Consider the following 15,158-nt stretch of genomic DNA (forward strand, 5'->3'; position numbering starts at 1 on the left):
CCACAGAGCTCTGCATTTCCATTAGACCTGTCCCATCAGAGCCTTGGCTTGCCTAGTTTAGGACTCAGTTCTCACATAGTTATTGGACACCATGGAAATTCATGATGTTGGACTAGGTTCAACAACGAAATGTCTTCTCAGTTATACATTCTGAGATTACTCCTGATGTCATCTGGTAAATTCTCTCTGATTATGTCAAAAATAATAGCTGTGCACACAACTAAACCTGTTATTTTCTTAACTTAGCAGTTTCTCTCATCATATTTCCACATAATAATGATCTTTGGATACATTTTAATAATATTTACTAATATAAGCTATGGAGCGGAACACATGACTCACAGAGTTTATACTGCTCTTCCCAGAGGACCCGAGTTTGGGTTCCAATACCAATGTCAGATGGCCCACAGCTCCCTGCACCTCCAGCTCCAGGGGATCTGACACCCTCTTCTGGCCTCCATGGGCACTGCACACACGTGCACATAGCCAACACAGACCTACAGGACTACACACGAACATTTAAAAATATCTTTGAAAAGTAATACGTTAAATGGTGACAACGTATTGCACTGTTCCTCCTGTTTTCGGGGACAACTTACACGGAATTCTGAGAGTGTTCCTTTCCCTCTATCTTTGTGGTGCCACTAAGACAGAAATCGCAGCACAAAATAAAGCAAATAAAACACAAAATAAAGCAAATAAAAACTTGGCCTTTTATATTACTATGTGAGGGTGGCATGGTTTCATTTCAATATTCAAATACCTTGCCATGTTTGAATTATAAATCTTTTAAAAATCCTTCTCACATTATTTGTAGTCAGGAAACTTCTCCCGCAACTGACAATGTCCTCCTTCATCCCACGCATTTCTAAGAAGACAAATTTAGCAGACTCTAAGCTTCATATTTTAAATATAAAATTGCCAAAAAGATGTCTGCAGCCTCTGTTTTAGTTTTTCACGTTAGTCAATAAGTGGTTACTTGGTGCATATATTATGTCAGCAAATACAATTTATGTGTGTGCATGTGTGTGTGTGTGTGTGTATGTGCACATGCACGCGTGTATCATGAAAGTAGGGCACAAATGTGCCACGCTGTGTACATAGAGGTGAGAGGACAGCCTTGTGGAGTAGAGTCTCCCTCCCTTTACGTGGGTCATGGTAAATGAAGGTCAGGTGGCCAGGCTAGTACAGAAACCGCCGAACTCCAGCAGGCAACACGCACAGAAGCAGAGTAAAGTGGGCTGGAGAGATGGCTCTGCAGTTAGGAGCACTGGCTTCTCTTCCAGAAGACCTGAGGTTGATTTCCAGTACCTATGTGCTGTCTTACAACCATCTGTAAACTCCAGTTCCAGAGGATCTGACAGGCTCTTCTGGCCTGTGAGGTACCAGGCTCACACATGGTACACAGGCATGCGTGTAGGCAAAATACCCATACACATAAAAAGAAAAAGAGTAAGAAAGAACCACAGTTTATGGACAGTTTAGTTTGCCATTAAACAAAAATTATAATGAAATGCATTTGTCTATAACGGGATTGAGAGAAAACGTATGAAGAGAATGCCTCTGTTGTTCTTGGTAGAGAGTGAGGATCGGTTTCATTACTATTATCATTATTATCATCATCATTATTATTATCCATGTTGTTGTAGTAATGTCATTATAAAGCTATTTTTTAGTCCTTGGTCCAAGTTATTTCCTCTAACAGTGGGGAAAACGTTATCAGCCCATTTTTATCCCACCCATGGATTCTAGAAATTTCTACCTCTCCAGTCATTGCCTGCCTCTCCAATCTCTGTCTCTCTATCTCGCCTTCCTCCCTCTCAGCACCCACACTACACTCCTAGTGTGCCACCCTTGTGATACAGTGCTTGCCTCTAAGGGGCGTTTATCAATAGGAATGTAATGAGGTCTCTAGTTTTGCTTCAGAGAACTAGAGTAAATGATGTCTCAGGCTTCCTCTCATTACCAAATACTGTCTGGAAGAATTCCCCCATTTGCAGGGGGCTGTAATCACATGCTTTTATTTCCTCTCAAACAGGGCTCTTGGCTTCTCCCTGACACACACACACACACACACACACACACACACACACACACACACACGCCCGCCCCCCCCCCCCCCCCCCGCTGTTACTCTGAAAGCCTAGGCAGCCATGACTCCCCTAAGCTCTGGAATGTCCCTTATGACACTGAATTTGACATCATAAAGAGGGGGTAGCACCTGATCTCTTAAGTAGCCACCATGTTGTAAAAACTAAGACCAAAGACTGAAGTTGTGGAGTATGCGTTTGTGTTCCCCGAATCCTGTGTGCAGAAAGGAAGGAGAGTGGCTACCCACAAGTGGGATTTGAACAGCTTCGTTCAAGTCCACAATGGATGTGCAAGGCGTGAGGTCTCGATCCACCAAACTGGGAAGTACAAGATGAGTTTGGCTTTGGTTAAGTAGGTCAACAGTCAAGACCTGACTAAGCACTTTTTACTACTGATTTATCATTGAGCCCTAGCCTGTAAACTAGGAGAGACATAGATTTCTAAAGGGGTATTTTCCTGCTAGGTCATGGAAAACATAAATGTCTTTTATTTTGTTTTGGTTGATATTTTTCCTTTCAAGTTTTTGTGACATTGCTCTATTTAGAGGAATGATTTTTTTTTTAAATACAAATTTAGGCAATCTTCAGTTTGAAAGCCCGGGCATTTCACCTTTACCCCCTTGTTCTGTTCTGGTCCCTTTTAAAGGCGAGCTCAGGAGTCACATGCTGACTCCCTGCGGTTTCTAAGTCGCTGATGGAGCTCTTAAGCTCCTGTTCCTGTTTGTTCTCTTCCACTTTCTAAACCTCTGCCTCCTTTATTTGCCTGAGTCCTGATAATTTAATTCAAGAGTGAATATACATTGTTTAAAAGAATTAAACAGTAAAAATCTTTTAAAAGTCTTGCCTACCTCCTGTAACTCCCAAGTTTTGCTAATAACTGTTTTTGATAGTTTTAACCGCAATGTTCATGTTTTAGATACTTTTGGAGGTAGGTCTAGGACTCCACATCACTTTTTGTCTGTTTGTTTTGAGACAGGGTGTCTCTGTGTAGCCCTAGCTGTCCTGGAACTCACTCTGTAGACCAAGCTGATCTCGAACTCAGTGATCCACCCGCCTTTGCCTCCCAGGTGCTGGGACTAAAGGCATGCGCCACCACTGCCTGGCCCCATGCTACCTTTATGTTTCTTTTTAATGTCTCAATACAAAAATACTAAGCCATATCTCTATAACTATACTGTTAAAGAAAATATTCCAAATAGTGCAACCCTTATTTGGGGGACAGAAAATGGAGCATGGGAGGCTATTGCGACATTTTGACAAGGTAGTAGTAGCTGAACCTTTGAATTGGCTGCACACTCTCCCTCTACTGTGTGAGCTGACCCAGTGAAAGAGATCCTTCACAGCCACACCCTCTGCACAAGGTCCAGGATGCCACCCCACCCCACCCCCAAGTACTCAGGCTGACCAGCTCCCACCCTTTATCACAATTGTTAACGGAGGGTGTCTTGCCATCTTTTTTTTTTTCCAGTTTAAAGCTATAGATACAGCCACCATTTGTGAAGTCTCTGCATGCATAAATTCATGCACACATGTGCACTTGAGCACGCACACATGCACACACACACACACACACACACACATACTCACACATGCACATGTACACACACAGGAATGCACACATACTCGCACAGTGCACTCATGTGTGCATGCACACACAGGTGCACTCACACGTGCAATTGCACACACACACACACACACACACACACACACACACACACACACACACATTAGAGCAGATGTTTCTCCTTGTATGATCCCCCCTCTTTGATCCTATTCTTTGGACATTTCTATTACGACCCATTGAGGTTTCTAAATCTCCATCCACATAACCTTCCATCACCCATTTATCTGTGGGATTCTTTTGTGCATGCTCTGTATTGTGGGCGAAGTCTATACATTATTTCACAAGTTTGTTTTGTTTTTTTTTTTTAATGACTAGTTTCGACTTTATTCAGTCTGTTAAGATTATTTCTATATTTCAGTTCCAATATCATTTTCTCATGATTCAAAAATGTGCAGCCATTTCTTCTTAGAACTTCAGTAAGCTTTCGTCTGTCTTTGAGCAGCCTCGTTGATACCAAACAAAAGATTCTCATCTCAGTCGGGTGCAAAGCCTCAAACAAGCACAGCTAATAAAGGGTGAAGAATAATTTCCTCCTTGCAGTAGATAAAAGCAACATAGGAGTTATTTATATGTGTTTGCACACATACGATAGCCTCTCCAGATGAAGGAAATATGGGGGTTTTCCTGGAAACTTCATACATACTCACACAGGGAAAACCTTTAGGGGTAGGTGTGTTCCTAATCCTGAGTGTGCTTAGCTTGGGGTCAATTTTCAAGAAGGAAAGTTGCCCGGCATCTTTCTGAGCATGCTTATGGTCTGGAGCACATATTCAAAAGGTTTAAATGAGTCTTCAGTGTGTGGGTCTGGTAGAGAAAGGCTTGGCTCAGCTCTTGGTAGTGAAGTTACTTGCTAGTCAGTACCTTCTTCCAAGGGATCCTTACACAGGGCTAACCTTGGTCACTGAGCCCAGGCTGGACCCTTGGTGTACAGAGTTCTCCTAGTCTTACCTACTAGGAGCTGGGCTCTCACTGCATGCCATCACTGGACACAAAGCCAGAAACCCACAGCTTCACCCTGGTTCACTTGTTTACATTTCTCTTCAGCTTTTATAACTATTCATCTATCGTTTCTTTCTTCTCTCTTTGTACTAGTTTATTAATATAATATATGTTGGCACAGTTTTAGAAGCTGAGGGGGGCTTAACAGCAAAAACTGTTTCATCTTGATTGAAAGTAAAAGGACTTTCTTATTAAAAGTAATTTCTCAGGGCTGGAGAGATGGCTCAGTGGTTAAGAGCACATGTTGCTCTTGCAAAGGACCTGAGTTTGATTGCCAGTACCCATATGATTCCTGACACCTATAACTTCAGTTCCAGAGGATCTAATGCCCTCTTCCATCTTCACAGGTAGCACATATGCAACTGGTGCACATGCACACACACATGCACACACGCATGCACACACATGCACACAGACACATGCACACACACACACACATACATGCACAAAAGCAAAACACATTTAAAAAATGAATAAATCTAAAAAGTAATTTCTCTCGTTTCCAGAATGCTTGTCTATTCCTGTGGTCAGAATCATGTACGGTTTAAAACATCAATAGCATAGTTTGGTGTTTACCTGCCAGACCCTTTTCATTTTCATTTAATATTATGTATGGAGTATTAACATGTAAAAATCTTATATTTTATTATATATTATATTATATATACATATATGTATATAAAATATAATATATATTTTTATTTATTATTGCCTATACTTATCAACGTGATGAAAGCCTCTGGTGATAGTGTTCAGTTATGACAAAGGTTTCCTGAAGCAATTTTTTTCTGTTGGTTTTGTTTTATGGTAGTGATTTTTAACATGTATAGTCATTTAAGATTTACTATATTCTCCTTTTCTACACTCACAGTGAGGTTTTTTAGAGTTTTTCTAGTTCTCTAATGCACCCACATACACATACCCTGAAGGCTCCCGTGGACCTGCCGAGTGACTCTCTGCTTTCTGTTGCTGTTGCTGTCTGTGTAGGTGTTCCCTCTGGCACATGTGTGCAACAACAGCAATAAGATGGTATTAATTAACCCCCATGGAATCAACCTCAATATCTACAAGCAAAATGTGGAACAGGCCATCAAATCCTATGAAAAGTGAGTACGAGCCGCGGTCACGATCGACAGAGGATTCATCTGGGCTTCTTCCCTCTGGGCTTAGCTTAGCCTGTTTCCTCTGAAAATTATAAAATGGCCCCATATCAACACCAGCCTGGAAGTAAGAGCTCATGCGCGGTCCCTCTTCCCTTGGTGCTGGACAATTCTTCAGGCTCCTGAGCCTGATATTTCCAACAGACTCTTAATTATGCCCTAAACTATAGAGATCTTGTGTTTCCAGGAAGTTTTCTCTGAGCACAATGGAATTGATCAGGTTGGCACCTAATGCTTTGAAAAGTAACTAGCAAAAGCCACAGTAGTGAGATCGTGGAGACATCTCTCCCATTCAGCCATCCACAGAGCGAGAATGAGCAGGAGAGCAAACCGTGTCTGACCTGAGCTTGGGCAGATTTTGCTTTCTTGTAACATTTCTCCAAATACAAAACGAGTATGCACACAGAATTTACATGAATGCACAGATACAAAAATGAATATGCACACACAATCTTGGGAATTTGGAGTAATGTGCAAATCACTTATGGTGACTTGCACACATGCACACACAGAAGGTGTGCCTTGACTATGTGAAAATGCAATCGCTTTTGGCAGACGAGAACTGAGTGGCCATGACCATGATAAATCTGTAGCCGGTAAAGGGGAGACTTGTAGCCATGCCCCGCGACCACTGAGGGACAACTCTGTAAGTGCAGTCTATTGACACGCTTCTGCATCAAGATGGTGACTAAGTTAACTACAGAGAGAATTCTTCACTCAAACAGTTCCTTAGCCCATGCTGATTTGGCCCACACCTTTCTTAAGGGACAGGTGACCTGGTTGTCATCCTTGCCCATGACCTAACCACCTGCACACCGGCCTAGACTCAGTCCTTCCTGTGCACACTTATGTGAACTTTGAAGGTGCTCAGCTTCTTTGGGAAACTTTTTCTAGATTCTGGAAGCTCCACAGTTGGGTTTTTGTTATCTACACATGAGAAAGGTAAGTGCTAGAAATATAGAGGTTGGTGACGTGGCCAGATGCCCACTGATCCATCCATTATAACTTAGGGTGAGGCAGGTCTATTCTGTGCCCAAAGCCCAACTCCTGCCCACAGGGAGCCACAGCCAACCCACCCCTGGATGACTCCCTGGTCTCCTTCCCATCAGCCTCCTTCACTGCCCTCCCCAAAGGCATGCGAGCCCCTTCAGTGGTCTTTATAGCATCCTCAACCCAGGGTCATCCTCATCCAAAATGAAAGGAGAATTCCAGGTTTTCTTCTGTATCTTTGATATTTCCATAGCATAAAATGAGGTACCCTTGGGATTAGGCTGCAGTCTAAACACATTTATTTATTTATTTATTTATTTATTTATTTATTTATTTATTTATTTTACTATTTGAAAATGATTTCATAACAGAAACAAAGTTTCCTGGTGTGGATAGGATTTACCACTTGTCACAGTGGCCTGCGATAAGGTTGCGATTTGAGTCTTGTTGTTTTGGATTAAGGATGCTCCACCTGTACCTCCCCCGTCCCCCTCCCCCGCATCTTTCTGCCTTCCATCTTTATCTTGGTAGCAAGATGAGCTATCCTAAGTTCTCTGTTCTCCCTGAGTCTGGAGTCTGCATGAAGCTCTCTCTTTAAGATACTGTTATTCTGCTGTCCCTCCTTCCTCGTGGCCTCTGCTCTGAGGACTCTCCACACCTCTCCCTACCCCATTGTGGTCTTTGCCACTCTCAGCTACTTTCTAATCCACCAGCTCACAGCTGGGCCAGCCTTGTGTTCCCTTTCATCTCTTTCTTTCCTTCTTTCTTTCTTTCTTTCTTTCTTTCTTTCTTTCTTTCTTTCTCTCTCTCTCTCTCTCTCTCTCTCTCTCTCTCTCTCTCTCTCTTTCTTTCTTTCTTTCTTTTTTTGATTTTTCTGAGACAGGGTTTCTCTGTGTAGCCCTGGCTGTCCTAGAACTCACTTTGTAGACCAGGCTGGCCTCGAACTCAGAAATCAGCCTGCCTCTGCCTCCCGAGTGCTGGGATTAAAGGCGTGCACCACCATGCCCGGCTTTCATCTCTTTCTATCAAAGGCCTGTGCAAGCATTTAACTATTTGAAATCCATTCAAATCAGATACAATCCCAGCTTAGCTATTGAAATGTTCAAGTTGGATTTCTGTATTCAAATGCAATAAAATCCCATTCAAATTCTAATGTAGCTTGCTTGAAGAATTCAGATATTTGAGTCCCATAATTACTTGGCCTGTAAACATGTGGTATAGAGCCACAGGCTAGAGCTCGGAGGTTAGGCAGTGTTTGCACGCTTCATCCTTAACCTCAGTGTCACATCCTTAACAAGCATGTGACATTCGTGACAGCAGATGACTTAATTAGAGAAGCCACACCACAGGGCTGTTGGGAGGTGTCTTAGACAGGGTTTCTATTCCTACATAAACATCATGACCAAGAAGCAAGTTGGGAAGGAAAGGGTTTATTCAGCTTACACTTCCACATTGCTGTTGATCACCAAAGGAAGTCAGGACAGGAACTCACACCAGGCAGGAAGCAGGAGCTGATGCCAATAAGTAACATCCCTCCATGGCTTGCTTCCCGTGGCTTGCTCAGCTTGCTGTCTTATAGAACCCAGGACTGCCAGCCCAGGGATGGCACCACCCACTGTGGGTCCTCCTACCTTTGATCACTTATTGAGAAAATGCCTTAAAGCTGGATCTCAAGGAGGTATTTCCTCAAGAGAGGCTCCTTTCTCTGTGATAACTCCAGTTTGTGTCAAGTTGACACAGAAAACCAGCCAGTAGAAGAGGATTGTACAAATCACAAGATGCATTCCTTGTGGATCTGTCTCCCATCCTGAGTCTGTTGATCCTAGAATAATGGTGGATATGTGCACACAGTGGTCCCTTGGCTCGTCCTGCCATGCTGACCTTTACCTGAGGGTTTCAGAAAGGAAGGAGAGCCCTGTTCCCAGGCAGACCAATACTCCCTTGAGAAGAAGATGCAAAACACAGACTTAGTGACTTGTCCCCACGAGTAACTCTCAAAAAAGCTTTTGCTAACCCTAGGGAAATTTTGTTGCTACAAGTTGAACAAAAACTCCTAAAAATTCCGAAATTTTTGAGTGGCCATATGATGGCACATGTAGTAAATGCTGCTTCTGATCTCCTGTGAAATACCTCAGTTAGAAGGTTGGCGCATGCACTAATAATTGTACATAAATTTACTTCTGGGCTGTGAGTATAGGTAGATTAAAAAAAAAGATAGATAAATTTTGTGTATGGACTTGTGTTCATCCATAAGATCTTATTATGCTACATGTAGATATATTTCAAAATCTAAAATCCTAAGCATTTATGGGCCCAAAAGTTTTGGATAAGAGATATTCAACTTGTACTGAAAGACAAATGAAAGACTCACAATGTGAGGACTTCCTCACATTCTGACTCAGGAGAGGCAACACCCCAAATCACTCACAAGAAACGGTCTTGATGCAAACTGCAAGAGGACTTTTATTCCAGGAGTGCTCTGGGGCCCACAGCCGTACACTACACAGGGTTAGAGGACCTGGGGGCCCCTGAGTAGCTGGGAGAGGGAGTATTTAAAGGAAGAAAACACAACTCAAGGGGGTGTGGAGGGCGTTGTTAGATAATACCAGTTAAGAGTCACAAGGAAGTGGAAGTCAAAAGGAATAATACCTGGTAGTTGTGTGGTTATTTCTCAAGACAGTTTCTATGCGCCTGTAACAATAGCACATTTGCATAGTGGGTTCCAGGAGTAGTCAGGGTGACTTTTGTTTTGAACAAACACTTCCTGAACCCAGGAAGCAGATGGGTGAAGGACTGTTGCTATCTGTTTTATGATTAGCATGTCTTGGAGCATTGAGTTACAAAGGTCACATTCTCAAGCCTGGGCCTAAAGGCCTAGATCTTTTTTGTTTTTTACGTTACACTTTTTCAGTACTTTCAGTGATAATTTTTTTTTACATTAATAACATCTGCTCTAGTTTGATGTTTAATATTTAAATTTATTTATTTAATTGATATTGGCTTTTTTTTTACCTTGGTGTTTAAGTTATTTAATATTAGATTAGCAGTATTAATAGTAAGAATATTATATAGAATAAAAACTTCCTGGGCTTTTGCATGCAATATGGTGAAGAATTTTGCTTGTATAAATGTCAGTTCCTTTTTTTTTTTTTTTTTTTTTTTTAGTTTTATTGGTGTGCAGCTTTCTCACCATGTGTAAATGATAAGCAATGTGCTGCACTGCACCATCAGTATCACAGCTCTGTTGTGTTTTCCCCCAAAGTAAGCCAATGTCACTTTGAAAATAAAAGGTATCATACCTCCATATGCCCATTCAAACTAGGGGTGACTAAGCAAATGGACGCTCACAAGATGATATAAAAGGAGCTATTTTGGATACAGTGTCCATGGGTGGGTGTCCTTCTGTCCCAGTATTTCAAGAGTCTAGGCTTTGTGTATCAGAACATAAGCTTGGCTGTTTCTAAGGCTGTTTGAATTCAGAGCCAGTATTTTTCTTGCGGCTTATTTTGATTGCCAAAGTTAAGATCACAGCCCTAAAACCCATAGGAGGTCTCAGTTCTAGTCTGGGGCTGTACTTGGGACTCCATTTAAGGTCATCTCTTTGCTGCTGGTCACTGGTCATATTTGCGATGTGCCAATAGTTACACATTGCTTTGTAGACAAGTCCTTTCTTGCTATAGCAAGCCAGTGGATGTGAACCTACAGCCAGAATTAAGGGGCTGGACCAGCTAGAAAAAAAGATTTCAAGTGCAATACCTTCCTGGCACTCCACATACTCCTGGTGGCTTTGCCACAACCACTCCACCAACTCACTAAAGCACTAAAATTTTAACAATACCCATGGACAAGAGGGGACACAGATGTTGCAGATATGTACCCCCGGGAAATATTTCCTAAAGGAAATAAAATTCTATCCATGCTATCTAACTGGACCCATGATACCAGTGGGCTCTCTGTTTTTCTGGGCTCAAGCATCTTCTGATCCACCAAGAGGAGAGGAACGCTGGGTATTTGTGGCACTTTCTGCTTTCTGCTTGCTTCGTCCTCTCAATGGCACAGACAGGTGCTGTTAGCCTTGTTTTATCCCTGAAAAGCAGAGCTTCAAAGGATTCTGTTGAACAGGATCATACAGCAGCTGTGGGCAGGTGGGAGGGAGGGAGGGCAGTGCAGGGGGAGGAGAGAGGAGGGCAGGAGCAGGAGGGAGGGGAGGGGAGGGGAGGGGAGAGGAATGGAGGATAAGGGAGGGGAGGGGAGGGGAAAGGGAGCTGGGTGCTGAGTTTGATTCCAGATCTGTGTTGCACTAAATCTCTTTTCTGACCAACCCCCTCCCCCATCCACCCACCCACCCAGCTTCTGTGTTACAGTGAGTTTGCTTTCAAGTGTAGATAGATGAGAGCATTGAACATATTTTAAGAAAATCACAGACAACCAAATAGTCTTAGAAGCCCTAATCATTGTTACATGAACCAAGCGACTAAAGAAACCCAGTTTCCTGATGGAACCCAAAGAGTCAAACTTTCAAGTAAGACCAAAGCACTGGCTGGCCTAGTTCCCTCTTCCTGACTCTTTATGTTTGAGATGTATTTATTTTATGTGTATGGGTATTTTTGCCTGAATATATATGTAGGTGCACGCCTGGTGCCCTTGGAAGTAAGGAGGAGGCAAACAGATTCTGTGAGCCACCATGTGGATGCTGGGAACCGAACCCAGGTCCTCTGCAGAAGCAGTAAGCTCTCTTAGCGCCCGAGCTGTCTCTCTGGCCCCCACTCTTCCTAACTTTTTGCCATCACTTACAGAATCTTTGCTGATGTCAGACACAATACATATGCTATGCACAGACCAGCTCAGAGTTCTCAGAACTACACCAGCGAAGAGACTCTCTTATCATCCTGAGTCGACCTAGCCCAAAGTCTCAGGAATGAGAGAAGCTGAGGTCTGGGTCCGAGTACCACGGCTCTTCTCCTACACACATCATCCGGTCTTGGTTCCCCAGCCCCTCCAGGGCAGAATAGCACCTCTACCCAAAGTGTATTCTCTACATGCTGTGCTGATACCGCATGGCCTCAGTGGTCACAAGAGCCAGTCCTGTGGAAGGTGATATTCCCTACTCCACATGTATTAGAGCCAGTGTTTTGTCCCCTACGGTCCACAAAGCCCTAGGTGATGACTGGATGCTTGAGGTGCTCCTCTGGCTGTCCATCTTTGTGCTGCCATCCAGAAAATAGGATGGATGACTTAAAACTTGAATCCTGATTAGATGCTTATAGCCCGGACTCATTTTGCTCTCAGAATCCAGGCAGAAGAGTATCTGCAGAAGCCAAGCTAAGAGGGGTACATCTGTATGGCCCAAAAATTACTTTTTAAATATGACCTTGTATTATACTTGTTATGTGTGCATGTACTGTGACACGTGCCTATGTGGGAGATGACTTGAGGGAGTCGGTTCCTATTCTCCACAGGGAAATCAAATTCAGCAGCAAGATGTTTTCCTGCTATACCATCTTGTTAGCCAATGAGAAACTTCCTAATGCAGAGATGAAAAGGACCAGCTTGCTTACAACGTTTTCTTGATGGCAGCAAAGACTTCTTAGTGATTGACAGAACGCTCAGCCAGCCACAGGCCTCCTCAGAGTTCCTTAGGAGGGAGGTGTGCCTATGTGACCTCTAAGTCATTGGTTCTTAACCTGTGGGTCACAACCCATTTAGGGGTCACAAATCAGACATTTACATTACTATCAAAACAGTAGCAAAATTACAGTTACAAAATAGCAACAAAATAATTTTATTTGGGGGTCACCACAGCATGAGGAACTGTATGGAATGTCACACATTAGGAAGGTTGGGGATAACTGTTTAAGTGGATATCAGTGGTATGGTCCGGTTAAGGTTAGCAGCTGGCTTGGGATTCCTGTGCAACCCCCTCAGAGCCTGAAGTCAACATTTTTACTTAAAACAAGTGTATTGCTCTTAAATTATTGTTGCTGCATTTCCCCCCCCCCCACAGATGCTTAAATAAAATTGTCTGGCAAGCTCTGTCTGAAGAGGAAAAAGAGAAGTAAGTTATTCCGTTTCAATCTCGGTTCTGAAATACTGATAAGATTTACATGCCCAAACCCGACTATTCCAAAGCGTACGGTCCGGTGGCATTTAGAGTGTGTAACACCCCAAAACACTCATCACCCCAGAAAGAGTCTGCTACTTACCCATGACACAGCTGTTCCCTGTTGCTGTCTTCTCCAGCTTCCTGCTGAGTCCAGTCTGTCTGCCTTCTGTTTCCATGACTGCCTGCTCACGAGACATCATGTGACAGGAAGCACATGACAAGTAGCACTTCTGAGTCTGTCTTCTATTCCTTCCTGAGAAAACTGAATGCTTTCAAAGTTCATGCGAATCGTGGCATAAATCCACACATATACATGTGTGTGTGCTCTCCAGAGGTTCTGTTCCACACACCTCTGATGACCTTGCCACTGATAGGTCTGTTCCACACACCACTGACGGTCTCTCCCACTGATGGGCCTTCCGGTCATTACTTCTTTCTTCGACTATTACCCATAATACTGCTGTGCTCATTTGCATGGACATTCCCATACGACCATTCTTTTATTTCTCAGGCGTGTACAGAAGTGAGGAGTGAGCTCACCACATAGGCAGTTTTTGAGAAGGCTCCAGGCCCACTGCCTCCAGCCACATCAGCACTGTATGAGGATTCCTATCTCTGTGTCTTTAAAAGCAACAAAAATGCCCTACATGACGATATGTCACTTAACTCCAGATATATGTGCTGAAAAATGGGTCCTTAGGCAGTTTGCCCCCCTCCCCATGTGAATGGCTACATCACTAGCTGATGCTATTGAGGGACCTCCATCATACAGCAACACTGTATTGACGAAAATGGCTTTGCACAGTGCTCAGGCTTGTTTTCCAGCCATTCCAAGGACAGCTTCTAATTACAACTATTTTGGAAAATGAGAGCTCTAGAGGCTGGAGAGGTGGACCTGAAGGTACGACTGGCACTGAGCCAGCACCATCTTCTGTCACCTAACATCTGTTATTGGTTACCTTGTTCTTGTTTGTTTGCTTGCTTGCTTTTTTTCCTTCTTAGACTTATTTTGTTCTCGTTTTGACGGTCCCTTTCTTCCTTCCTCAGGTTGGATGCAATCAAGCCCATACAGTACTTGGAAAACAAGGATGTCTTGAACAAGGCCCTGGAGCGGCTGAATTGGCCCATTTCATTGAAAGAGCTCTCGGTGCTGGAAAACGAAATCTTGGTTGGGAAAATGTACATCCAGCAAGCCCTGGAGCTCCAGGAGACTTCCAGGAAGAACTACCAGAGCAAGACACTGCAGGAGGTGGGTCCCCTAGTTCCCCAGGCCCGGACCAGCTCTTACTGGTGGCCATCTCCCACCTGGACCTCCTCTCTCTCCTACCCACTCATCACTTACTGGTTTCTAAGAGAGTTAAAAGAAATGCCATTTGACTTTAACATCCTGGTTTTAGAATAAGGAATCTTTCCATTGAAAAACAAAACTGAACAGCAGCATTTTGTCCCTAGAGATGCCTGGACTCTGATTCAAGGCTCGGATCTCACTATTTATCTTTAGTCAGTCTCCGCTAGTTTTTCACATTTCTTCCAACTTTCTTTTCTTTATTGTTTACTTAAAACAAGAGTATTAAAGCGGTGGGTTGTTAAACAGAGAGGACATTCATGTTTTCAGTACTGAAAATCCCCCAAACCAGCTCATAGCCTCGCTGCCTCTGCCTCATTAGTAGCATTTGGAACGCTTCCCAGTGATCTTTTTTTCCTCCTTAAACACATCTTTTTTACCCCCACAAGTCAGAAGGTCTGTAATCGTCTTATACTCTGCCTTGAACTTAGCATCATTTCATACAATTTCTGTGGGTTTTGCTCTCTCTTCAGAAGACATCACTGGTAGATAGATACATGATGTATTTAACTCCCCCCCCCCTGCTCCCCCCCCCTGCTCCCCTCCCCCCCTGAAGTATTTAACTCTTTACTGGACGATTTCCTTTTGGATAGTTTCTATTGTTTTGTTTTGTTTTTCAGTTTTAGCCTTTTCCTCGTGCTTTTGTGACTCCCACGGTGCATCAGGTGAAGTATTTTGTTAGAACGCTGTCTTAGGAGTGGCCTTTGAGGACCAGAGCGTGAACACTGGTACTATTAAGTAGCTGTTGCTAGTATACAGCACTCCTTTCTGGCTGTGTGTAGGAACTTATAGATGAGGGGTTGTCCTTCCAGAATCATCCTAAGGTCTAAATAGTTTCCAGATAGCC

At 43.3% G+C, this 15,158-nt stretch overlaps 1 protein-coding gene across 9 annotated transcripts in view; it reads left to right on the top strand.

The window, feature by feature from the left end:
• Positions 1–15,158, top strand: part of Vwa3b (von Willebrand factor A domain containing 3B) — a 158,451-nt gene that overhangs the window by 122,475 nt on the left and 20,818 nt on the right. For 6 of the 9 annotated variants that reach the window (XR_001778869.2, XR_001778872.2, XR_001778870.1 and 3 more), the window contains 3 exons: positions 5,701–5,819; positions 12,868–12,918; positions 14,014–14,215. Coding sequence is in view for 4 of the 9 variants with exons in the window: in NM_001370828.1 (NP_001357757.1) it covers positions 5,701–5,819; positions 12,868–12,918; positions 14,014–14,215 (372 nt within the window). In the remaining 5 variants the exon portion in view is untranslated. The other 3 variants (XM_006496379.2, XM_006496380.4, XM_006496381.3) reach the window with 3 other exon arrangements.

The sequence above is a fragment of the Mus musculus genome, chromosome 1 (assembly GCF_000001635.26).
Source record: "Mus musculus strain C57BL/6J chromosome 1, GRCm38.p6 C57BL/6J".
Lineage (NCBI taxonomy): Eukaryota > Metazoa > Chordata > Mammalia > Rodentia > Muridae > Mus > Mus musculus.